The 26,962-nt window shown below is 41.9% G+C and overlaps 1 protein-coding gene across 1 annotated transcript in view; it reads right to left on the reverse strand.

The window, feature by feature from the left end:
• DAW1 (dynein assembly factor with WD repeats 1) overlaps positions 1–25,657 on the reverse strand; it is a 33,208-nt gene extending 7,551 nt beyond the window's left edge. The window contains exons 1-8 of the mRNA XM_074963869.1: positions 25,515–25,657; positions 23,235–23,307; positions 19,991–20,135; positions 13,115–13,173; positions 12,035–12,157; positions 9,921–10,020; positions 5,688–5,795; positions 4,379–4,485 (exon numbers count right to left, since the gene is read on the reverse strand). Of these exons, the coding sequence (XP_074819970.1) occupies positions 4,379–4,485; positions 5,688–5,795; positions 9,921–10,020; positions 12,035–12,157; positions 13,115–13,173; positions 19,991–20,135; positions 23,235–23,307; positions 25,515–25,554 (755 nt within the window). The 5' untranslated portion in view covers positions 25,555–25,657. The remainder of the gene's footprint in view (positions 1–4,378; positions 4,486–5,687; positions 5,796–9,920; positions 10,021–12,034; positions 12,158–13,114; positions 13,174–19,990; positions 20,136–23,234; positions 23,308–25,514) is intronic.
• Positions 25,658–26,962: the final 1,305 nt, after the last annotated feature.

The raw sequence follows: 26,962 nt of genomic DNA on the forward strand, positions 1-26,962 counted from the left end.
AAATAGCTGATTTATTAATATATATTTTAATTAACAAAATAAATATAAATCTCTGCAGATGACATTCCCAAAGAAGGAAACAAAAATCTACAAAAACCAAAAGCCATTCTAATACCAAAATGTGCACAACTATGGTCCCAATTGTAAACAAAACTCCTGTTTAAATCATTCTTAGTTTTGCCAGTGTTATTAGTGCAAGATCAGGTTCTATATAGCACACTCCAAATACTAGTGGAGACTCCACTGTGTTTAGACCCTGTTTTGACTAAAAGGACAACCATTAGAGTGATCCAGAATATGTTAAGTGCAGCATTCATTATTTAAGACAATGTATAAAATTGGCAACACCAGTTATCTGTTAAACTTCTTCAGACAGCTTTGATAAACTGAGCTGAGTAATTAGTCATCAATGCCCATTCTAGATTAATGGGGGACTATAAAATACTGAGTGCTGGAAGAGATTTATTGATAAGTACATTAGAGGGACTGTAAATTAGGGGATATATCACATTATTGTTAATAGAAAACAGCTACAGGTTTAACAATTAATCAAGTTAATGACCAGACAAGCAGAATACTCATTTTTTTAAAAATGATTAGACAAGAAAGAGAGAGGCCTCTATTATTGTATACACTAAATGAAAGGTTCAAAAAAGCAAATCTTCTGAGTAACTGAATCCAATTTTGTTTACTGTAACAAAAGAAACCTATTACATTGGTGTCCCTTTAACAGATTACTCTATTTCCTAATTATGTGTTTCCAGTTCTGTTGTGATGATGTTGACCTCTTTACAATAACTAAATTGTGGGGAGTACTTTGGTTTTGTGAACATATTATTTGGCCATTTGTACTGTTGTCATTTTGTTATGCAGCACCCAAAATCCCCGATCAGGATCAAGGTCTCTCTTTACAAACACAGAGGAAGAATGGTCGTTGCTTCAAACTTTTGTATACATAGCCAGATGGGATGGACATGTAATACATCAATATACTGGATGCTTAAATAGCAGAATATTTGAACATATTTCACATAAACTGTGATTTGTCAGCAGTTCAATTAGGAAAAAATCTATATAATAATCAGAGTTGGGGAAATACCATGAAAAAATTTTCATTCAAATTTCATTTTTGCCCATTTTGTGCTCACCTTCCATGAACTTTAGAGCCACATTTACTGGCACAAATGCTCATGGACAGTTAATTTTAAGCTTGGATGCTCAAGTATTCACAACAGAAATGGTATCTTTTGTAATGACGGGACACTGACTATTAACATAGCAGTTGCACAATGATTTCATAGTCCTTCACCAAACTCAAATTATAGGCAGTTAAATGAGCCAGACAAGGTTCTAACTGCACCATTCTCAGCTACAGCTAGAGCTGGTGGAAATTTTTTTCATTGAAACTCTATGAAAAATGGATTTACATTTTTTCCACAGAAAAATGAAAACCAAATTTTTTCAGTAAAAATCTTTAAGTTTTGGTAAAAATTTTCATGACAGAAAAAAATTTGTCAGAAAACTGAAAATATTCATAGGAAAATTTAAAAAACAAAAACAAACCACACACACAAAGTTTTGAAATTTCCCACAAAAAATATTTGGCATTTTTCAACTGACTAACTAGGACAATGCACACAAGTACATTTGTGTGACTATGATGAGAGAAAAATGTAATTAAATTAAAATTTTGATTTTTTTTTCTAGGAATCTGCCCATGGAAAAAGGTCTCTGGGGACCAAAGTTAAAGGTTTAACATTTTCTAAAACTCCCTAATCCTGTTTATCTGCTATGTCTCCTTTAGGGATTCAACATGCTAGTACCGTCTTCAAATTTTCCCCAGGATAATAAAGTATGCCCATCTAGTCAGACAGCAGAAACAATACCATGCAATATTGGGACCAATCACAACTAGCCAGAACAACTGAAATTTAGAAGTATCAAATACAGCATATCGTCATCATGATCCCTACAATAAAAACCAAACCCCACAAAAAATTTAGAGTATATTCAAATAAAATAGCCTTGAGGAAAATGTGATCTATTTATGAATATTCCGCAAGCACAAAGAAAGGCAAAATTAGTTGAGTTCATTATTCATAGTTAAATTATTAGCTCAGCTCTAACAGTACTCTAAATGTGTGTGTCTGTCCTCCTTTAATAGCATACATGTGCATCACTGCCCTCTAACAGATAAGATACCAGACCTAGACAGGAGGGCATGACTATATTGCCCTCTAGTGACTGCAGCCCACACAAAATAAACTAGATTACCACTGCTGCTCCTAATAATACTACATGCTCTACTGAACACTGCCAGCTACTGCGAACACCTCTAAAAAGACTAAAGCCTGTGTGATCATGCCACTCTCTGGTGCTTGCAGCATTCATAGGAGATAAGTCAAATCTACTACATACACTGGTGAATGTTTCACCAGTTATCACTAGCCTAATGACAAGTTATATATCAGTCACTTCTTAGCAGTTTTACTGAGCAGGTTCAACTCCACTTCTGTAGCTGCTTTCCGCTGTTGTTATTCCACTGAGATCAATAATTAATGTTAATAATTACTCTGATACATCCAGTGGGACTGCATGTGTTTCAGAGACATGAGAATAAGCTCACAAGTGACTTATATCCTGGGGAAATTTTTCAAGCATATCAGACTAAAAAAAATCCATTTAACTTTCACATTTTTTAATTCTTTCCACACTAATTACCAAAACTACTGGTGTTTAAATAAGAGCTTCCTCCTTCACAGTCCATCTCCTGCTATTTGATCCTGAAGTGAAGTCACAATGCTGAATCTGTAACATCTCAATCATTTCTGCAGAAAAAGAATGCAACATTAAAAAACTAAGACTTTGACTTCACTGCAGGTTCAAACAAGAAGAAGCTGGAAGAAAGAGCTGTTCAAAAACAAATATCTGCAACAACAAACTGAATGCAATAACATTACTGTCAAAGGGCCCAATCTGGTGAGGTGCTAAGTACCTCTGAGCCTGAGGCACTGAGTCTTAACTCTTACTATTGGGAGCAGAGGGTGCTCAGGACTGTCCATGATCAGGCCTTAAATGATCTAGTATATGCATATTATTTTTTCTCACAGAAGAGATGATATGGCCTTCGTGGTCTTGATGTTACATCATCATGTTTCGCAAAAAGAAAAGGAGTACTTGTGGCACCTTAGAAACTAACCAATTTATTTGAGCATAAGCTTTCGTGAGCTACAGCTCACTTCATCGGATGCATTGGTTAGGAATGCATCCGATGAAGTGAGCTGTAGCTCATGAAAGCTTATGCTCAAATAAATTGGTTAGGAATGCATCCGATGAAGTGAGCTGTAGCTCACAAAAGCTTATGCTCAAATAAATCGGTTAGTCTCTAAGGTGCCACAAGTACTCCTTTTCTTTTTGCGAATACAGACTAACATGGCTGCTACTCTGAAACCTATTATCATGTTTGTTATTTCAACTGTATCCATGTGATGTATGCATTCACCCTTCATTTTAATAATTCCAAAGCATGCTAATTTTATAGATATTCCATCTAACTTCATGGAGAGAGAAATCTCCCATGAAAATGGAATGGAATGTTTACCTTAACAAAAAGCCACCTTTATCAGTAATCTGGACAACTGGTTCATAATATTATTTATACTGAGTCCTCAGCTCAAAAAACAAGAGGACCTGGGAGAACAATATTAACAAGCCAGTATTCAGCCATTCACATTTAAATTACACAAATACTTTAGCCATTGTTAAATGAAGAAGTGACCCTTCTTACTGGTATGATAATCTTAAAATCTTGAACTCTGAAGTCAGAAGGCCAAATTCTCCTCTCACTGAACTGACCTTGAAAGTCAATAGATTTACACTGATGTAAAACCAGAGTGAGAAGAAAATCACTCTCTATATTTATGAAGGAGAAACTTGCAAGATTGACTGCTCATAATTTAACATGCCCTAAAAACACCTTTCCTTTTTAAAACGGTCTCTTGCTTCTATAAAAATGTAGCAATTCCCCAAACCAAGTGCTTCAACACAGATTATATCTTTCTGGTTGGATGATTCATTAATAACAAAATATAGGGCCCTTTTACTCAGCCTGCATGGCTCAGTTCTTGTGAGCAGGTGGAGTTTTAAAAAATATAAGCCTCTTTTACACTAAAGCATTTGGAGAGCCAGGTTTTTTGCATATTTCAGTACCCTGGCTACTCAGAGCAAAGGTCACAGGAGAAACAAAGTAAAGATGAAGTCAGGTGTGCCCAAAACCAAAGCCCAATTGGAAAGTCTAGAATTTGTAGGCCTTAACAGTCCCCTTTAAGATATCATTAAAACACACAATACAAAAACAACCTTATGAATGCTTTAGTACCTGCCAGTGCCAACATCCCACACTGCAACTGTGTGGTCAAAGGAGCCAGTGATGATCCTATCTCCTGTGGTATTAAATGACAATGCAATAATTTCTGCTGAGTGCCCCTAAGAGAATATTAACAAAAAGGTACTTCAGAATATAAATGATATTTAGGTCCAATACCTAATTTGCATAGTAGGAATACAAAATCACAGAAGTGATTGTTTCCATTAGGCCATATAGTCCACCTCCCTGACAAAGTAGTAAATATTCTTGTTTCTTGTCTAGTCTTGCATAACTTTGACTATTCCACAGTATAATCTCACTGCCCATATTACAACAGCATTTAATATCATATGCCACTTAAGTATTAGCAAATAGAACACTGGGAACAATCCTGCAACGACTGGGAAAATGAATTAGAATTGTGATCTAATAGGTCTTTTTCATATCAGATTTCTGCGGAACAGTAGTTATTCACCATTAAATGAGAGGATGCTTTTATTACAATAAACTAAGAGCCATATTGTCACTGCCCCTTGTGTGTATGCATGAGAGAAAGGGCATATGGAGCCTCCTGCTCACAGGCCAAGGACAATTGCAGTCTCTTCTGCTCCCTCCCTGTGTTCCCCCACCCTGAGGCATGAGGAGGTAGAGAAGGGTGAGGAGGAGAATGTCCCTTGTCTACTCCATAGGCCAGGAACACCGAAGGAGACAACCTGTGCGCTGCCCTTACTTAGTCTTTGTGAAAGGGATAAGGATGTGACTTTAAACATTTAGGCAGAAATATTTAAACAGTGGAATCCTAGCAAGCCAAATACAGAGAATATAAATTGCACTCTAGATGCACTTGGTGACTTGACTGAATTCTCTATATACACACATCATGCAGAAAATGAATGATGCAGCTAAAAGGAACATTTATAGCTATAATCCTAGGCATTAACATTTTTGAAGTTACTTTATAATAGCTCTCAGAGTTGTAATTATATTAGCACAGGAATTACAGTTCAGTACTTATAATGATAAACCATGTTAATGAGAGCAGCAATATTTTTGGGCCTAGAACAGTAGTGACATTGAATTGGGAAAGTCTGACATTTGATTAAAGTGGTTTTTATGATTTTAATAAAGTAGCATAGCTTTCTTACTCCCTTTATGTTTTCTTAATCGATTATTTAACTTCAGTCACTAAGTGACTCAGCTAGTAATAGAAATTCTTTGTGTGAAATGGATGATTAAGAAGTCTACTTATACCCACATCTAACTCAATTAGGAACTACAAAAGCACCAAAGACCTTCAGAACAATAAAGAATGCAAACATACAGTTAACATGATCACTTCCTCTCCATTCTGGATATCCCATAGTTTGGCTGTCGTATCCATACTTCCAGTTGCTATCAGAGTGCTTTGAAGATTAAATGATAAACAAACCTGTAACACAAACATTGGGAAACAATAAGCTTCCTATGATTTTTTTTAAAACTAACTCGGGTCAGGGTCAGTATTTGAAAATACAGCAATAGTACAATTTAACAGTTTGTGACCTACAAATACAGTCATGGCACTTGAATAATGTGACAGCTGCAGTGCCTTCTAGAGATTTTGTTAGAGAAGCAACAAATCCTTACCACACAAGCTTTGGAGGACAGCTTATTGGACTAACTAACTAGTTGCTTTAAAAACGATTGTGTGTGTTAAAAAAGGCTTATTGGAACATATGTTAACCCTATTATCAAACAGCCTTTTTTACATACAGCCTCATTTTTATTACAGGTATATATTTGAGCAAAAATGCAAGAAGGTCCCCAACTCAGTCCTCACATTTGACTGATGTAGCCAGCTTCCAGTCCTCAGTAACTATATGATATGGTTGTTCTTCTAATGGGGAACACAAATGTCTTTGGAAAAAGGAAAACATTTGCTGGGAACTTAGCTGCATTTTCAATTATGATATTCCTTTTTCATTATTGAACAAATCTACATAGCATAGACATGTGTAATAAACATCTACTCTTTTAGAAATTATTGAAGGCTATGGGCCTGATGTTGAGAAACACCATCTGATTTTGCAGGTATAATTCCTACCAGTTATTTGCAGGTACAACTCATAGCACTCTGGGCCTGATCCAACTACCACTGAAGTCAGTGGAAACTGATCAAGCCCTAAGACCTCTGATTACCTGATTTGTAGGCACAAAACTGGTAGAGACAGAGTTGAGACCCTTTTAAAAATCAGGTAGTTCATGTTAAGAGAAATAATTTCAAAATGCTCAGAGAACAAACAAATCACTACAAGACATACCAATGCTACTGTACACTGATGCAAAGCAGCAACTTCTCAGGCCCAGTTTTCACTTTTGCAACTCACAAATTAAACTGCTGCACCTACAATGCACACACACAGTTTCTATAATTTTTTTACTCTATTGAATGACAAATCAAAAGGCAATTTTTATAAAAAAATATAATCTGAGTGTTTCAGTGGGGTGTTCTAGTACATATAATTTTACAAGCCAAATGTAAGAATCGAAAAGAAAAATCATGCTCCAGAAAAACAAGGGTATTGTTTCAAAAATGTAAACAAATTATAGGAGAAATCATAACTGAAATTTTCTAACATGCAATCAGGTAAAAATATCAAATTTTAAATAGTCAAAAATAATTCTTAACATTTGGAAAAGAGGGAAACTGTAACCAGTTAGAGACAGAAAATAAATTATTTTAATTATACTCTGCTAATTGGATATAAAGTGTTTTGTTCTACTCCTTGATGGTATGCCTTTTTGTATATGCTCAAATAGTTTGATCAATATGGGTCAGTGCAGGAGAAAATTAGCCTCTATTGTTGCTAGTTCTTGGAGGCTTTACAGACCTCTCAGAATACACAGCTATACTTGAAGGTTGCACTGAATTCAAAGGCGTAAGAAATGCTCTCCAGTGGGAGGCATAACAGACATCAATTAGTGCATTCATGATATGTGATACTTCAGTTCACTGAAATAATGGGACAAAAGAGGCAAACATTCATTCAGGCAGGAATGATGTTAAAAGGCCACATAGAACAAAGAGAGAACAGGTTCTTAGGCCAGGCAGGAGCTGATCTGTCTGTCCACTAGGATATTGATATAAGCTAGAGTCATTGGAGAGACGGAGTGAAGAGCAACAGGACCAGAACAGACAACAGCAGAGTGCAAGAGAAGATGGAAAAAATGTACTGTACAGAAAATGAATGGTTTAGAGAATGTGGATCAGAAACTTCTGTTCTCCCTGTCTCATAAAGAAGAGGACATTCAATGAAACTGAAAAGAGCCAAATTCAAAACTGATATAAAGAAGTACTTTCACACAATTCATAATCAGACTGAAACTCATTGCCACAGGTTGTTGAAGCCAAGAATTTAGCGAGATTCCAAAAGCAATGGGCCATGTACATGGATATCGAGAATATCCCCCAAAATTATAGTAGTAACTATATGTAACCCCCAAGGAGATTACCTAGATTCCTGGGGCTCTGTCTGCTGGCAGCTCAGGGAAAGGCACACTGTCCCTGGTAGGGAGGGGGAGCCAAGGCAAACTCAGAGTCTGCCTGGCAACCAATAGGAAGTGAGATGCCCCTCCCAGGGAGTTCAGGAAAGGGGAGAAGCCATTTTTGAGTGAGTCTGGAGCTGGCAAGGGCAGGACTGGCTGTGTGGGGAGCTGGTGAGTCCGAGGCCTGCATACAGGGTTCCCCCTGAAAACTGGCCTTTAGGGACCTGAAAGCAAGATCCCTCAGCTGGGTTTTTCCTTCTCCACTGATGATTCCCAGTTTGTAAAGTTTTGCTGGGAAACTTCCCCAGCCAGGCTGAGTTAGCGCTCCAGCTCCCTAGGTGAGACCAGTCACCGCATGGTCAGCTCTGCTCTGTCTGCTAGTCCAGGGCTGCTGCCTGCTGTGTGTGTATCTGGACGCTGGGCTAGGAAACTACAGTCTGGATTTTGGTAGAGTTGTGTAATCTGCACCTTGAGCCCTGCACCCCTTTGTGGTGAGGGGAAATCCTGGGACCGAAGCAGCCTGATTCCTGCCTGAAGAGGATCCCGGCCAGCAGAGATCAGCCCCTCTGTAGTGACTGAGGAGTCCAGAGTCATCTCTGAACCTGAGGATCATACATGGAGTTTGTGAGGGCACTATCTTTTAGTTAGTCAGTCAGGGAATTTGTTTTGGGGGCCCCCGATTCCCTGAACCATGTCCTCAAGCCAGGGAATAAGGGTTTGGGGATTTTATAACCTGCTGCATATTAAACCTGTGAAGGGATTTACCACCTTCTCCCACTTGTGAGTCCTTTGGGCTGTACTGAACCCAATCAGCCACACTGCTAAACCACTGCAGAGAAGTTTGTTGGGGCCCTTGATGACCTATGACCACAAAGTACGCGTACCAACGGGACACTAATCTTACATTTGCTACATTAGATCCTGTGACTGGGGAAAGGAACAGGTATTATCAGCGTGGGCACCGGTGACCCTAAAAATAGTGTTTTACCCTGTTACGTATATTTGTCTCCTGTTTAATATAATTATTGTGTTGAATATATTGTATGTGTTTGTGTTATTTCTTGAAAGTCTCCAATTATCTGGCAAGTAAGTGGGGATTACCCTGTTAGAGTTTTCCTCCCAAGCTGCCCTGGTGACCCTGCCAGGAAGGAGCGAGGGAGGTGCAGGCACCACCAAATAAATTCATAGAAAAAAATAAAGAAGATACACTGAGTGGGTGGCGGGATCCGGAAGAACCCAGACCTGTCCATCAAAACCTGTAAGCAGATTGGCATTAAAGAAGGTAACCGGGTAGAGAGGGGGCACTACATATATTTTAAAAAAGAGTTTCAGGTTGGCTTTAGCCAACTTTACATAATAGGGGTTAAGAGGAGATTCCCCTGGGAGCCAGATTATCCCACGACATATCGCTGGGTTTCCTGCATCTTCCTCGTAAGCATCTGGCACTGGCCACTGCTGGAGATAGGATACTGAACTAGATAAACCATAAACCTGATCCAGTATGGTAATTCCTAGTTCCTAAGAGATGGGTGCTCCTTTGGTTTAGCTCTGTACGCTGCAAGCTGTCCCATAAATCCCCAGCATACATAAGTAGATTCTCTTTGGATCCAGTTCTCCCATACAGTCAGTGCCTCAAGACACCCACAGCTTGCATAGAGAGAAAGGCTACTTACACACTGTGTTGAATAGGGAGAGAGTTAACATTGTTAATTACAAAGATCTAGATGCAGGTTTTTAAAATAGAGTTTTAGCATCATGGGAGTTTGAATACAAGAGCAGAAGCTCTCCCACCTCACCCTAGTAAAGACACACCACTATGAGACAATCTTGATTATACCAAGGTCCTAGATGACACCGAGAACTTTTGGATAATCAAGGGTTTTTTTTCCAGTGTAATTAACAAACATCAGAGGAAATGACCCTCTTATGAAGTAGTAGTAGTTTGACTTACTAAGTTCTGGAAAATCTTGTACTGCATATGAAAATACAATTGGATGCAAAGGTTTAATATTGTAAGGCAGGAACTCACTATTTCTGCGGTGTGTCCCCTGAAGGTATGATAACATTTTCCTGTTTCTGCACTCCATAATTTGCAGGTTTTATCAAAAGATCCAGTGGCAATCTTGTCACTAAAATGGAAAAAGTCATTTTTATTTAGAAAAAAAAATAAATAATGTTAAAGGCAGTAGAAGGAGAAACTGAAGAATTCACAAAAATATATGATCCTTGATATGCCAAAGCAGTATATTTTCAAATCATCTCATGAACAAGCCTAGAGATTAGCGATATATTTATTTTATGACTAAATTGTGGCTGGCACTGTAGAGATTTGCATTCCTTGGGCCAGTTGTACTACACTCTACAAAGATATTCTGTCCCATTTCCACACCAGGTGTCAGACCAAAATCAATGTGAGAGGGAGGACATGATGTAGTTGCTGTGTTAGCGTAAATTCCCTCAGTGCACACAGATACATTCTGCCAGATTATTTGATCTTGCAACACACCTTTTAGAAACTGAAGTTTTATTAAGGGAAAAACAAACAATTTGCTGGTGCGCGATTCTTTCTTTGCAGCCTATTTAATTTATATTTTCAAATTAAAAAGACAGAGCCAAATTCCCTAGTACATTGGGGCAGGTTTGTGCCTGTCCACCAATGCAAAGCTGTCAAAGCTGGCCACTCTAATTTACACCACAGGCTAGACCATCTGATGAACATCCAAACAGACTTATTAAAAGTCACAAAATGTCTGCAACCTTACAAAGTTGTTTCATATACATTAGCATTGCACCTCAGTAACATCTCTTAGATTACTGGTATAGTAGGTATGTGTGTACATGGCATCTCCCTCTGGCTTTCTTGGGACTCATTCCATACCCAATTTGTATTTAAACCTAACAGAATGGAAGGTCAATAACATGGAACTCCCCATATATGTCTGTTTCCTTGATAAACCACTCAAAGTTACATTAAGTATCTAATTATCTTCCCAATGAAGGCAAAGGGAGTATTGTCATTGACCTCTATGTCTACACTGCCATTAAAAACCTGCAGCTGGCCGTGCCAGCTGACTCAGGCTTGCAGGGCTCAAGATAAGAGGCTGTTTTACTGCAATGTAGATTTTTGGGCTCAGGTTGCAGCCCGAGCTCTGGGACACTCCCACTGCACAGGATCCTAGAGCCCTGGCTCCAGCCCTAGTATTTACACCACAATTAAAGAGCCCTTAGCTTAAGCCCCTTAGAACTGGCCAGCTGCAGGTTTTTAATTGCAGTGTAGACATACCTTATGAGATCAGATTTTAAATGTCTGTTCAACCTTCTTTTTCTCTTGCAATTATACAACCATTCATTTTGCCCAGCTGAAGCGACTGACCACAAATAATTGTTAAAATAGTCTCATAATGAGTCCTATTAGGTGCTCACATGCTATAGTGATGGACGTAGTATAGAAACCTAATGATTGGTGTTAAACTAGTTCTTTTTCTTTGGAAATAGATTTCTAGCTCAACTCTAGCTCAAGGTTGTCAACAGGTTCATTTTCTCTTATATATGAAAAAAATATCTGCCATTCACCACTTCTTCATTATCTGGTTTTGTACACACACATCTTAAATATGTACTTTTAACTGTAAGCATATTTGGATGATGGAAATAAGAATTCCTTTCTACCTTCTGTAGAGAGTGGACAAAAGCATAACAGAGAAGAGAACGGTTTACTTTTTGAAGCACAAAACTCTCTCATAAAGAAGGCGGCTCTTGACTAATGTAAACTTGTGTACATGACATCATAGTCTCTCTACACTACTGCTGCTAGCTCTTCTATAACCCAGACAACTTCTGTAGAAAATAAAAGATATGCAGATTCACATTGGACACTGTAGCAGCACCCTCAGGATCTCCTATCAATTACTCACCAGTTCTGACCAGTTTCTAAGTCAGACCCTTGATAATAATGTATGTGTAGTACTAAATGGATTAACCCACTTAAAAAGGCAGTTATGCTGGAAAAGCTGATCATTCTAACTAAAGCAACACAAGCTGTCATTACTCTATTTTACTTTAAAGTTTATAGGATAACTATATTTGCAACATAGCAATGTTGGCAATTAGAAGGTGTCTCAAAGACTCTGAAAACCTATTTACCCATAAGGATTGTTGAAAGCTATTGCATAGACCACATTTCTGTGTCCCTCCAATGTACGTAGCTCCTCTCCTGATGCTGTGTCCCATATTTTGCATGTTCTGTCGTAGCTTCCAGTGATAAAGCTAAAATGAAGAAAGATAAATGAGTTAGAGGACTGTAGAAACTTTCTCAGGGCCTGGGTCCACAACCTAGTGAAGTCAAGGGGAGTCTTTCCATTGATTTCAGTGGCCTTTGCATCAGGCCCTAAATGCTTTTCCCACATTCCATGGTATCCATGAGAATATCAATCATGGCAAAGATTCTAAATCAAGCAATTTTCAAAACTTTACTAAATATTATATTTTTAAAAGATAACATTACCAGTGCTCAATGCATTCTCTCCTACTAAAAAAACTAGGCTCTCCTTTAGAAGAGATTATAGAGAAAAAATAGTTACAGTCTAATAAACTAACAATTAAGTCAATTACAGCTCAACTTCACTTACAGTGAAAGTCCCAAAGTGCTTAAATGTATTTCAATGGACTTGCACTCCACCTATATTGAAGCCTCACCCCACTGTTGAGAATAGCCCACTTCCACCTTAATTGAATTGGCTCGTTAGCACTGACTCCCCACTTGGTAAGGCAACTCACATCTTTTCATAAGCTGTGTATTTATACCTCCCTACTGTATTGTCCACTCCTTGCATCTGATGAAGTGGGTTTTAGCCCACGAAAGCTTATGCCCAAATAAATTTGTTAGTCTCTAAGGTGCCATAAGGACTCCTCGTTGTTTTTACTATAATGTGTGTTTCTTTCTGCTGATCCTGCTGGAATACAGCAGCTATCATCAACATATGCGAGAGGGGAGAGTGCCATCAATTGAATCACATCCACCATTTTTTGCAGCCCCCTTGGTTTTTCCTTAGAAGTCTGAAATCCAGGTATGGGAAATGCTTAAATCTGCTTAGATACAATCATAACACAAAGGGATTTTTGTGCAGGATAGATAGGAGCACTGAAATTCACGATTTAATTTCCACATTAAAAATCTTTTTCCATTAGTAATTATGCATTTTGAATTTAAAAATGAAAACTTACCAGGAACCAGATTTGTTAAATGCTACATTGGTCAGTGGCAATATATGTGCCCTAAGCACCTGAAATACAGGAAAATTAAGATTTGGTGCATTTTCAAATAAAAATCAAATTACTAGGAGTTTTTGAACTAGCCTAATATCTACTCTTCTCAATATTTTCTTCCCATTTTAGTCATGCTAACTGAGCAGTTATGACAGCAATACATTAACCCCCAGCCAGAAGAAAGCATGTGTGAGCAATTACCACTGTAGAATTCATGCAGAAAACTTCTGTCTTCACTAGGAATTGCAGTGGTGCAGCTATGCTACTGATTGCCTGGCCACAAATGGCTGTGACTGAAGCAGATCCTCAGTGTTTATAAGGCCTGAATGAGCTGTCCTCTCTCTGTATTTCATTCTGTGCTGCCTTCTCTGAGAACAGAGAAGGAACCCTAAGAGTTGCAGGAGGAGTGGGGGAAATAAATGGGCCCTTATGGACCATGAGTGAGGGCTTCCTTGGAAGGTGCTCCAATAACTGCTCTTCAGTGTTTGCTGTTAAGCCATATACTACAAACCACTCCATCCACTTGCAAGAAATAATTTTAACTTTTACATTGTTAGATGCTTTCAGCAAGTATAAGATGTTTTAAAAAAATAGGGAGAGAGAGAGGTGATGTCAGAGTTCCACACCCAAAAGTTCACCACAATAAAAGTCTTATCATTGCTGATTTGAAATACACTGGTGGAATCTCTAAAAAGCAGATGTAAAAATGGAGAAACTCATCAAGATGAAATTCAGAGAGGAGATTTCAAACATAGCCACTGCCTGGATCATTTAGATCCAGGAACCAACTCTTTTCAAACACACATTGTAAGATCTTTTGGTCAGAGACCATTTGTCTTTATTCTTTCTATAAACTGTCAGACATACCTATGGCACTATATGCAAAGATTTATTAAATAAGTAATAATTATTAATAGGGCCCTACCAAATTTATGGTCCATTTTGATCAATTTCACGGTCATAGGATTTTAAAAATCATATATTTCATGATTTCAGCTCTTTAATTCTGAAATTTCACAGTGTAGTAATTGTAGGGGTCCTGACCCAATAAGGAGTTGTGGGGGGATCGTAAGATTATTGTAGAGGAGGTTGCGGAACTGCTACCATTACTTCTGCACTTCTTCTGGCAGCAGTGCTGCCTCCAGACCTGAGCCCCTGGAGAGAGGCAGCTGCTGGCCGGGAGCGCAGCTCTGAAGGCAGAGCCACTGCCAGCAGCAGCACAGAAGTAAGAATGGCATGGTAAGGTATTGCCACCCTTACTTCTGCGCTGCTGCCTGCAGAGCTGGGCCCTTAGTCAGCAGCCACCACTCTCTGGCCACCCAGCTCTGAAGGCAGCACAGAAGTAAGAATGGCAATCCTGCAATCCCCCTAAAATAACCTTGTGATCCCCTCCCGTACAACTCCCTTTTGGTTCAGGACCCCCAATTTGAGAAAGGCTGGTCTCCTCCATGAAATCTGTATAGTATATGATAAAAGCACACAAAAGACCAGATTTCACATTCCATGATGCATTTTTCATGGCCGTGAATTTGGTAGAGCCCTAATTATTAATAATACCAAATTAAAATCAATCTGCCACTATATTTAAGAATAAATTAGTTACATTGCCAACAACTTTCTGTATTTCTCTGGCTGTTTTTATACATGACTTGCCTTTCAATAAAACTTTTATCCTTTACAAGCCAGCTTCTGCTTGATCCTATTATATAATGACAACATGACTAGGACCCTACCAAATTCTCGGCCATGAAAAATGCATCACGGACTATGAAGTCTGGCCTCCCCCCCATGAGATTAGGTCTTTTGTGTGCTTTTACCCTATACTATACAGATTTCACAGGGGAGACCAGCGTTTCTCATACTGGGGGTCCTGACCCAAAAGGGAGTTGCAGGGGGGTCAGAAGGTTATTTTAAGGGGGTCACAGTATTACCACCCTTACTTCTGTGCTGCCATCGCATCTGGGTGGCTGAAGAGCGGTGGCTGTTAGCCGGGTGCCCAGCTCTTAAGGCCATCACCCGCCAGCAGCAGCACAGAAGTAAGGGTGGCAATACTATACCATCCACCCTTACTTCTGCACTACTTCAGAGCTGGGCGACCAGAGAGTGACAGCTGTTGACTGAGGGCCCAGCTCTGCAGGCAGCAGCATAGAAGTAAGGGTGGATGGTATGGTATTGCCACCCTTACTTCTGCAATGCTGCTGCTGGTGACTCTCCACTCTCCAGCTGCCCAGAAGTAAGGGTAGCAGTACCGCAAACCCCCCCCACACACACACACACCTACAATAACCTTGCAACCCCCAATTCCTTTATGGGCCAGGACCCCTAAAATTACAACACTGTGAAATTCAAATTTAAATAGCTGAAATCATGAAATTTATGATTTTTAAAATCCTAAAACCATGAAATTGATCAAAATGGACCGTGAAATAGGTAGTACCCTACACATAACCGTACTTGTGAAAATCACACCATTTGTTAACATTGAAATGAAGGGATGTCACGAATGCAGCAATTAGACCATCACTGCAGGACCAAGGAGGAGAAATGGGTAATGAGCAATGCTACTTAACCTCTGGCATATACGCAGAGCCTCCAGCTTCCTGCTGTTATCTCTGGCTTCTTATGAATCTGTCTAACTCCTCTGTCTATCTCAACAGCCAGCCATAGGTTTCTTTTTTAATAGCTTTTCCTCCCAGTTGCCTCTAGTCTCTCTCTCTGCTGGTTTTCAGATTCCCTCTCACCCCTTCCATGTGTAAGGGGACTGTTGCCCCCTTACTAACATTCAGTAGGGGTGTTTTAGTTGCTAGCTCCCAGTACTAAAAAGGGAAGGGTCGATGGGGAATCAGGGCCCTGAGACTGACAGCCCCCAGGAACAATGGGGAGAGGCCAATGCTCCAGGTCAGCCTGAATGACAGGGCAGGCAGGCTAATCAGGGAGTCAGGAGGCCAGGGAGGTCCCGTCCTCCGTGTGAGCTGGATTTGCCTGGGTCAGACCGAGTGGGGCCAAGCTAAGGAGAAAGCAGGCGCTCAAGCTGAGCTGGGGAGCAGAACTATGCCAGATCCAGAGGAACCAGAAAAGCAGCCCAGAGAGAGCAGACCCTGTCCTGGGAGCAGAGCTGCAGCCCCAAAGCCAAAGGCACAGCCCAGAGACAGCAGACTTGCCCTGGGAGGAGAGCTGCAGCAACCAGAGCCAGAGGGGCCAGAAAAGCAGACCACGAAGCAGGTCAGTGCTGGGAGCAGAGTCACAGAAGCAGCCTGCAGAGCAGACCTGTCCTGGGAGCAGAGCTGCAGCAGCCAGAGCCAGAGGGGCCAAAGAAGCAGCCCAGGGAGCTGGAGGCAGAGCAGCAGCAGTGCTGAGACAGAGTGGTGCAGCTGGGGCTGGAGCGGTCCAGAGCTGGGTGCGGTGAGCAGCTGGGGAGAGCGAGGGGGACCCTGGGCAGCGGGCCCAGCACAAGGAGAATCCTCAGCCAAGAGGCTCTGCAGGCCAGGCTTGGATCGTAACCCCGGTGGGGGCAACACTGGGAAGAAGGGTCCTACCACTTAGAGCCTGAGAGCGTGTGGCCACCACCAGAGCGAGTGTCCAACCCACAGCAACCCTGCAGCAAAGCCAGGGCCTGAGAAGGAGGCCTGGGACTTACAAGGAACAGACTGTGCACTGCCCTGACATTCCAGAGACACTGTTTGTGATGTTCCCTGCCACAGAGTGGGGTGATGTGTTTCCTTTAACCTTTCCCATTTTTCCTTATTCTTTTTGAAATTAATTGTTGATTAAATAACTTGCATTTGCTTTAACTTGTACGTAATGGGCAGTGTGTCAGAGAAGTGCCCAGTGCAGAGAGAGTACCCCGGAGTGGGGACACACTAGCCCCTGTCCTAGGTGACCACAGCAGGGTTGGGGGTCGAGCCCCCCAGGAATCCTGGGCCCAGCCTTGTTGGGGTTACGAGGACTTTGCCAGACAGGAGAGTGGAAGGGGAGTCCTCAAGGGCAGGGAGGCCTCTGGGTAAAGGAAGTGGGACAAGGACTCAGATCCTTTTGCTAGCCCACTTCACCGGGGTAGTGCAGAAGCAAGGAAAGTTCCCCACAATAGCAGGACTATTCCGCCGCTTACACATGGCATAGACACTTGTAGGGAATGAATGGGCCATGTGAAGAAGGGAGCGCCCCCCAAGAGAATCAATATAGAAAAGAAGATTAGGAAATTGTGGGCAGAGAATTGACTGCTAACAGCTAAGGAGAGAAAATGAAGAGGCAGAGATAAAAAGGGGCAAAAATGGAAGCAGTGTAAGATGGGGCAGAATATTGTCACAGAACAGAGAAGACAGAGGGATGCGGAAAATAAAGGGGGCTCAGAGATCTTAGAGGAGGAACTGACAGAAATGGAGGAGAAATAGTTGTGGAACAGCTCAAGGGGGGAGAGAGAGGCTACTTACCAGTTAGAGAGATTTTGCCCTTCAGGGAAAGTAGAGGGAGCTGCCCTTACAGTTGCTGCAGTGGAAATGGGCCATGAAGATGTGGAAATTACAATAATTTGTTTTTTTTTTCAAACACCCGCCAGCATGTAAATATATGTACATTAGCATAAAGAATTATGGAAATATATGGAGATTTGATCTCAAGCTTTTTTAAGGCCCCATGCAGGCAGCACTGATCGTGAGAAATAAACTCTTTGTGAGAGCATAAATGTATCTGATAATTAGCAACAGAGAGAGGATGCTAGATAGATTTATGTTCAAGTTCAGATCCTAACATTTTTCCCAGTACCAACACCCTTTTTATAAAAGGCCCAGAGACATAACTGCTCCATCTGCAGAACCCATCTGAAGTCAATGAGAGTTGCCTGTGCAAAATGCCAGACCCTAAAGTGATATCAGGGAATGTGTGTTTCAGTACTGTAATTTAGGCTACAGCAGTCCATGCGATAAATCTCCAGAACAGTGCAGCCATCAAACAATCTCAAATGCCTAACCAGTTGCTACAGTAGCATGCCGCTCTGCTGGTGGTCTAACACAAAGTCATGATCACAATTATAGGAAATAACAAAGAAGACAGGGATGGGAAATGAGCCAATGCTGATCAGATTTGCCTGGCTCTTGTATTTCCCTTATTTAGCAATCACTATCTGTCCCCAGCAAAGACGAAATTCATTCTTTCTGTGGATATTTGTGTCATATACTAGAAAGACAAAGTGTGTAAGGTAATAACTTTTATTGAACCAACTTCTATTGTTGAAAGAGACAAGCTTTCAAGCTCCACATAGCTCTTCTTCAGACCCAACATTGTCTCTCTAGTATATGACAGGTTTCAGAGTAACAGCCGTGTTAGTCTGTATTCGCAAAAAGAAAAGGAGTACTTGTGGCACCTTAGAGACTAACCAATTTGTTTGAGCATGAGCTTTCGTGAGCTACAGCTCACTTCATCGGATGCATACTGTGGAAATTGCAGATTATATACACAGACACCATGAAACAATACCTCCTCCCACCCCACTCTCCTGCTGGTAATAGCTTATTTGTCTGTGGGGGGGCGGAGGGTGAGAAAACCTGGATTTGTGCTGGAAATGGCCCATCTTGATGATCACTTTAGATAAACTATTACCAGCAGGAGAGTGGGGTGGGAGGAGGTATTGTTTCATGGTGTCTGTGTATATAATAATGTATTCTGCAATTTCCACAGTATGCATCCGATGAAGTGAGCTGTAGCTCACGAAAGCTCATGCTCAAATAAATTCGTTAGTCTCTAAGGTGCCACGAGTACTCCTTTTCTTTTTTCTCTAGTATATGATTGACCAACATCTTTTTGTAGTTGCACAGTGCCATCTGCTGATATGATGAAGACACAACAATAGCCTATTGCAAATGAAAAAATGTAACATTTGGGAAGTAAATTCTATTACTGACTCATTTACAACAAAGTACAGCTAAATCACTCCTCTTCTTGTGACTTGTGGAAAACATTGGGTTATTTAAAGCAAATTTAGCAAGGTGCTGTATGTAGCAAAAGCACAAAAGTTAGTTGTTCTAACCTTTTGTATTTAAAAGGTGACAAGTTATTCAATACAAAAAAAATCAAAATAATAAACTACTAATTCCAAATACTCAGAAGAAAGACCAAGTGGAGGTGAGGAAAATGAGAGATGTAGAAACTAAAGTTCTACAGCAGACCTATGCCTTAGCAACCATAATTCTTATACCTCACAATAGACCTGGCTGAAAGACCAGCTTAAGAACTGTTTACTGTCTAGCCTTAGGATTTCTGCACAGATAACATTTTTGCTAGGGCTGGGAGATACTGGTATTATTAAAAATTAATTATTAATGGGAAAGTTAACAGGCTAATCACAATTTTGAGATCATTTCTAAGAACCCACAGCAGGGAAGCCAGATCCAGATTCAGTCCTGTTTGCGCTGCCAGGGCAATGCAAAAGTTATGGAGCAGGGCAGAGAATTCTTTAGGGCCAAATTCTGTTCTCAGTTGATCCAATTACACCTGGTCTACATTTAAAGCTTAAGATGACATAGTTTAGTCCACACCTCTGAGTACCATAGCTACACCAGTCAAACCTCAGGCATTAATACAGCTAGACCAACAGAAGAATGTTTCTGTCAGGTAGCTGCCACCCATCACTACAGCGACAGAAAATCCCCTTCCATTACTAAGTCTACACATGCACCACTGGGTTACAGCAGCATAGCTACGGTGCATTAACTATGCTCTTGTAGAGGCTGCAGAGTAGACATGGTCTCACGCTAGTGCTGACGCACAGCTATTCTGGATTTATGACAGTGTAACTGCGATCAGAAAACACCCAGAAATTATTTTCAACATGCCTCGTACCTTAAAAAGGTAGAATTTGTGGTCCTCTTGTTGTCCAAGCTTCTCTTGTAACCTTAGTATTAAATGTATGACCTGCTCCTTGCGCGAAGCTGTGATGAGAGGTTCTGCTTTTCGGATTTCTTCTACTAAAGTGCCTACATCTGTACTAGAGTGCATGGAAAAAACATGCATCATCCACTGACAAACAGTTATGGTAAACACATTATTTACTTACAGAGAGTGAGAAAATAAGCAGCCAGATGCTACACTGCTATTTTATTCTGAATAAGTTTAAGCAAAGCCAAAATATAAATACTTTTAAATATGTTTTACTGGTTTCTAATATCTTCTTTACCTTTCAGAAAAAAAATTATATTTGACTTTTTAAAACTGTAGTTTTGCAGAGACCCTTCACTTTTCAAAGGATTCCACAGAGGGTGTAATACAGCTAATACCCAAATGACACTTTCAACCTTTAACACGAAGTTAGTCTTAAATCGAAGCTAGAACCCCTTGATAGATAAAAAGCCCAACTAACAGCAACAACATTGTTGTGAACAGGATTAAACCTTGTTATGGGCTGAATTAAATCCTCATTGAAACTGATGGGTATGAATGTGCCCTTCATTTAAGAGACAGCTAAAGGGCTACACCTAAAATAAAGTCATGGAGTCTGCCCAGAAACTAGTACTATGTGGGTGGAGGGTTCCACTGGGTATTGTTTTTGTATTCACGGGTGGGTGTGGAAGAGACTAGCTGGGGTGCAACAAGAAACTGAGAGATTCAGAGGAAGAGCGAGCAGTGGCGGATTAGCCACTGAGCAAATGGGGCCCATGCCCAGGAGCCTCGGCCAATTGGAGCGCCAGGTGGGCAGAGTGGGGCAAGCCCCCGCACCCCAACCCCATTTCCTCAGCAGAAGCATTAGAGGAATCCGAGGGGCAGGGGGCTGCAGGCAAAAGGGGTAGGAAGGGGCCCCGACTTTGCTCTGTCCCAGGGCCCCACAAAACTGTAATCCACCTCTGAGAGTAAGAAATGCCAAGCAGCAGTCTCTAAGCACATTGAGGCCCTGGGAGAAGCCTGGAGAGATTCCGGTTTGGTGGTGGTGGCTGAAAGAAGCTTGGGTCTGTACACTAAGAACAACTTTAGGGTTTGGTTCCTCCTGTGTTCGGAGAAGGACTTTGTACGTTCTTTGTAAATAAACAAGATTGTATCAAAGAAAATACCAGACTCCATCATCAATTTCTTCTCTCATCTGGAGTAACCTACAGGGCCCCAAACATTGACTAGTCACTCAGGTCAAAAAGGGGCAACAAGATGAACAAAAAACTAAAGTTCACAAACAGAAATCATGTTTATAAAATGTAACTATTTTTACATGTTTTCTCAAATCTAAGGCCTAATTCTGCAGCTCTTACTGCTGTAAGTAATCCATATGTCCGTGGGTAGTCTTACTGGGTAGGCTTAACTTCTGTTGGTGTATAAACCATCAGGTTCTACAGGAGATTTTGCAGCTGGGTTCTTCTAAGACTACTGTCCTTTCAATGTGTATGCTGATGTTGGCTCAAATAAGACAACTATATCTTTCTGTAAGCAATGTGACTTGTTGGATTTTATCCAGAGTATTGAGAAAAGCTCCCAGAGGTTCAGTCATACGCTCAGCCTTATCTTTGAATTTGGAGTGAAAATTATGAATGTGCAGGCCATCCTACCCATCAATTCATGTGTTTCAGTTGAGACACTATTCTGCCAATATCAGCACTAGACCCATCTTATTTCTGTGTGGACTAAATATAATGAGTCTTGTGGATTTTGGTGTCCTCCTTACTGGTGCTGGGGCATATCTGACTTCTGTCTCTGTACCACTTCCAGATAGAGTCAGCAGATTTTAATTAGTTCACTGGCAGCTACCATCAGTAGTGTAATATGGCCCTTGGCTCTCATAATACATTATTTCTTGTGCCTGGCAGCCACCAGATTTAACAATGATCTGAGACACATGAAGCAACTGAAACAGATGGGAGAGGAAATGGCTGAAATCTGCATGAAGGCTGATTATCTTCTCTATAGGACTCAATGGCACACAGAGGTGCTAGCACTCAACCACAGATTGCACAAATCAACTGAAGATCAGTGGGCAAAACTACCACCCAGAACAGTGAATAGCCCCTTGTGCATGGGTTTGTGGAGCACCTTTCTACCTCCTCACAGTAGCATCCAGTAGAAATCTCTCAGTTAGCGTGAAGTCTAATGCAGACTGATACCTTGCCAGACTAGTATGTTCCTTCAATTGATCACTGTGGTGAATGTGTCACATTCTTCACAGAAGAGACAGATCTTCAGGCTGGTGTCTTCCACCCTTTGAGAACCAGAGCTGCAGGCTCATGATGATCTGTCTACCTGTAGTTAGGTTCCATTTGGCCTCTGATAAGGATATCCATGTTCCTGTGTTACCCAAGAGCCCCCCACCTTCATTCTAAACTTGGCCATGAAACAGACTTCCTTTGTAGTCATAGCAATGGCCCTATTTTCAGAGGTGCTGAGCACTGACAGCTCCTACTGACCTCTGTGGGAGTTGCGGGTGCTCAGCACTTCTGAAAATCAGGCCATACGCCTTTTTTCCATAGGACCCACTGCCACTGGCTAAACTCCTATTAACTTCAACAGGAGCAGGCACTCAGTTTACCCTTCTAGATAAATGGGGATTATTAATAGTATTTTACTTACCTATCTCACAGTATTGTTGTGAGGATTAATTAATTAGAGAGATTGAATCTGAACTCATTTATACCAGTGTAATTCAAATGACTTCAGTACAGCTGATTTCAAGCAGTGTAACTGAGAGCAGAATCAGGCCCATTGATGGGAAACATTCTGAAGATAAAAGGTGCTACTGTAAAGAAGTGCTAAATATTATTAATTACAACATTACAATTTGTGCCACCAGAAAATTCTGCATTTTTGCTGGTTAGTAAACACAATTTGTGGATGTGCCTTGATGTGACAGGTCTTTAAACAAAAGAATTCCCACCTCCACCTCCTGACACTGCGCCAAGAATTGCAACGGCAGAATGATCAGTCAGAATGTAGGATTTCTTAATGCCCTCAAATTATCAGAAATATTGAGAGAACAAAAGTTAACCCATGAGAGAAAAAGTTTGTCCCAAATCACGTTTACAACAACTGAACAGAGTTGTACATAACCTACTATTAAGTTGTCCTGTAAAATAAGGTATACTTCTGCTGTCTAAAATAATATAATACTTACACAGGACTAAGATCAAGTAAATCTATGGATTTGGTCTTCAGTTCACCACCTTGAACATATTCCAAAATAATGCCTTTGAAGAAACAACAAACAATTCTAAATTAGAAGTTCATCATGGCAGCTGGCTTTTTTTGGGGTGCACACTATCTGACATTTCCATTGGTATAACCACATTGACTTCAAGCAGAGATACTCCTGCTTTACACCACTCTTATCAAAATCAGAATCAAGATGACAGCATTTCTTTCTTTGGGATTGGCAGAGTGCATCTGCTATGTTAAATCCTCTATTTGCAAAAATCTGCATACAGAACTGCATATAAAATTGCATATCCAGGTCTGGGTAGGCTCTGGCACTTTTAAAAGATGTATTTTGAACTTTAGAATTAAGATGTTTGGCCACATTACTTCCTGTTTAAAGAAGATATTTAGAGCATTCTGCTGCTGTCTGGCATTCAGCAGGAAGGGCTATTCTAGATGAATTTTTATCTACTTGTGCATTTTGCAAGGTTTGTGAACAAATGTTTAATTTGGCAGAAGGATTTGTCCTTTCCTGACATTCTGAGCCTCCTCTCATCTCAATTTTTCACTTTTAACTATTTATCAGAAAAACCTGATCCCAGAAAAAGAAAGGAAAGAAGGCTCCTAAACAGACTGAGACCAAACTTTATACTATTGTCAAATTCCTGGCAAGATTGTTTCCTACAGTAAATCGTATATTACCTCAATGCTTCTGTCATGACTACATTTGATAATACATACAAAAATTTGTAATTCTTGAATTTCCTACAATAGGTTTACATTTACTTTGCAGCTGTTTCCCTGGGGCCTGGTTCTTCTTTCACATTAGTTTGACACAGGTGTAATTCCACTAGGCTCAGTGGTATAAACCCCAGTTAATACTGGTATATTTACACCAGAATTAACAGGGGTTTGTATTTAGTCCACAACATCCCTTTAGTTATGTTATGACTCAAAACCTCCTGCAGCTAAGGTAATAAATCTCTTCACGATTGTTATGCAATCATTGGAAATATTTAGGGAAGGGGGAAAACATATCCAAAACCACACATTATGAAAATTTGCAGAAATGCAAATATTTTTAATTGCAAAAGCAAAAAACAAACAGCACTGAGAATCATAGAATATCAGGGTTGGAAGGGACCTCAGGAGGTCATCTAGTCCAACCCCCTGCTCAAAGCAGGACCAATCCCCAATTAAACCATCCCAGCCAGGGCTTAAAGATTTTCCCCTTCAGACATTTTGCAATAGATGGTCATAGCAAAGCTGCTGAGAGTCAGGGTACGCAGGATAGGCTAAGCTCTTAGGACCAGGGACCATCTTTTGTTTCGTATGTACAGTGGGGTTCTAGTCCATGACTAAGGGTCCCAGTGCTACAGCAATACAAATGATACATAACAGTCCTATGAACAGGCACAGAAATGATTGCTCAGGAGATTCGGATAAAAGGTAGAGGGAATAGCTAAACCATCTTCATAGCAGGAGAGATGATAAGTACAAAGGTTTCTGAGAAGTACTGTGAAGGCAGCCTGGAGCGGGACAGCCCTACCACAGTCCTGTGCTCCTCCTCTGCTACCCATTCATTCCTGACTCCTTCTCCTCTTCCTCCTCCCATCCCAACAACACTGAGCCCTTCCTCTGTTCCCACCTACCCACCCCCGTCAGCCCATCTCTACTCTCCCGCTCCCCATCCTGGGGCTCTTCCCCCCAGTAACCCCTCTTTCCCTCCTCCCCCATCCTGGGGCTCTTCTCCCCCACCACCCCTCTCTGTCTTCCCCCCATCAGCCCCTCTCTGCATCCACTCCCCGCCCATCCTGGGGCTTTTCCCCCCGTCAGCCCCTCTCTACCCTCCCCCCATCCTGGGGCTCTTGCCCCCCCAAGTCAGCCCCTCTCTCCATCCACATCCTGGGGCTCTTCCCCCCTGTCAGCCCCTCTCTACCCCCCCCCAAGTCAGCCCCTCCCTGCATCCACACCCCCCCCCCACATCCTTGGACTCTTCACCCCCCCCATTCTGGGGCTCTTCCCCACAGTCACCCCTCTCTACCCTCCCCCCATCCTGGGGCTCTTCCCCCCCTCCCCAAGTCAGCCCTTCTTTGCATCCACATCCTGGGGCTCTTCCCCCAAGTCAGCCCCTCTCTGCATCCACTCCACCCCCGCCCCCCATCCTGGGGCTCTTCCCCACAGTCACCCCTCTCTACCCTCCCCCCAGCCTGAAGCTCTGCTCCCCATAGCACCCTGTGCCCCCCGCCCCGCTCCGCACCCGGCGGGTAATATCGCAGCAGGAGTCGCTTCAGCTTCATCTTCTTCCCACACGCCGAAGCCCAAGCGCCGGCTTCGTTACCACAGAAACCAGCCAAACAGAATCGCCCGCAGTGCGCAGGCGCGGCGCGGCGGGGCGGCGAGTGCTTTGGGGACCAGACTAGGGCGGCGCCTCCTAGCCCCGATCCGCGCCAGGGGACGTTAAAGTGCGGTTGTGCCTGGGACGCTGGGCTGCGCGCGGGGCACACACACATCCGGGAGGGGGCGGGGCCTGGGGAGCAGCGGGGTGAGGGCCGCGCTCTGCCCCACAGGAGCGTCGGGGGCGGGGATCCAGCCTCAGCCGCCCTTACGGCGCTTACGCCCTCAGGCTGCACTGGCCAGCTGGCAGCTGATCCCTGCCTCCCCATCGCACCGTGTCACCTCCCAGGCCGAGCCCGGAGTTGTCCTCCAGCGAGAGGAGCCGCTCAGCCCCCCCGCGTCACCCCGGACTCCCCGCAGCTTTTCCTCCTAAGACACAAACGGTCCCCACCTGCCGCCCCGCCCCCAGCGCCATGGCTCCCGTAGCGTTAATACCCCGGGGTTTTAGGCAGACCTTTCAGGGCATTTTCTGTCCAGCTTTTAGTCTCTGGCTTTCTGCACCAAGACGTTTGGGCACAAAAAATACTAAGGACAATAAAGCGGCCTGCTAAATTGAAAGCTCAGACAGGATGCCTCGTCCAGGTACGAAAGTTACTGGGAAGGCTGATTGTAGAGGATCCTGCTCTTTCTTTGTCCCTAACGCGTGCGCGCAAAAAAAAAAAAGCATATTACAAGTAAGAAAAACAAAAAAAAGCATAATAGAAATTAGTGTGCCAGATTTTGTCATCTTTCATACCCACACGCACCTAACGGACTTCAGTGATGTCACTTGGGTAACCAAGGATAAGATTGGGCCCTGTATGTTTATACCATTTCTTCAAGGGTGAAAACATATTTAAAACTAAGGACAGAAGAGAATAACAGTGTAGAAAATAAAGATGAACTGATCATTTAAAAAGGATGCAGGAAAATGTATTAATTAATTTCCCAGTTTTATTTTGTAGTTGGCAATGTAACAAAGTAAACCTGCACAGAAGAGAGAAAATTACAGTTGCTTAAACCAGATACATTAGATAAGAACACAACATAATGACTATACTGGGTCAGACCAAAGGTCCATCTAACCCAGTATCCTGTCTTCCGACAGTGGTCAAGGCCAGCTGCCACAGAGGGAATTAACAGAGCAGGTAATCATCAAGTGATCCATCCCATCGCCCATTCCCAGCTTCTGGCAAACAGCTTAGGGACACCATCCCTGTCCATCCTGGCTAGCCATTGATGGACCTATCCTCCATGAACTTACCCAGTTCTTTTTTGAACCCTGTTATAGTCTTGGCCTTCACAACATCCTCTGGCAAGGAGTTCCACAGG

This window comes from Natator depressus, chromosome 9 (genome assembly GCF_965152275.1).
Source record: "Natator depressus isolate rNatDep1 chromosome 9, rNatDep2.hap1, whole genome shotgun sequence".
Taxonomy (NCBI): Eukaryota; Metazoa; Chordata; order Testudines; family Cheloniidae; genus Natator; species Natator depressus.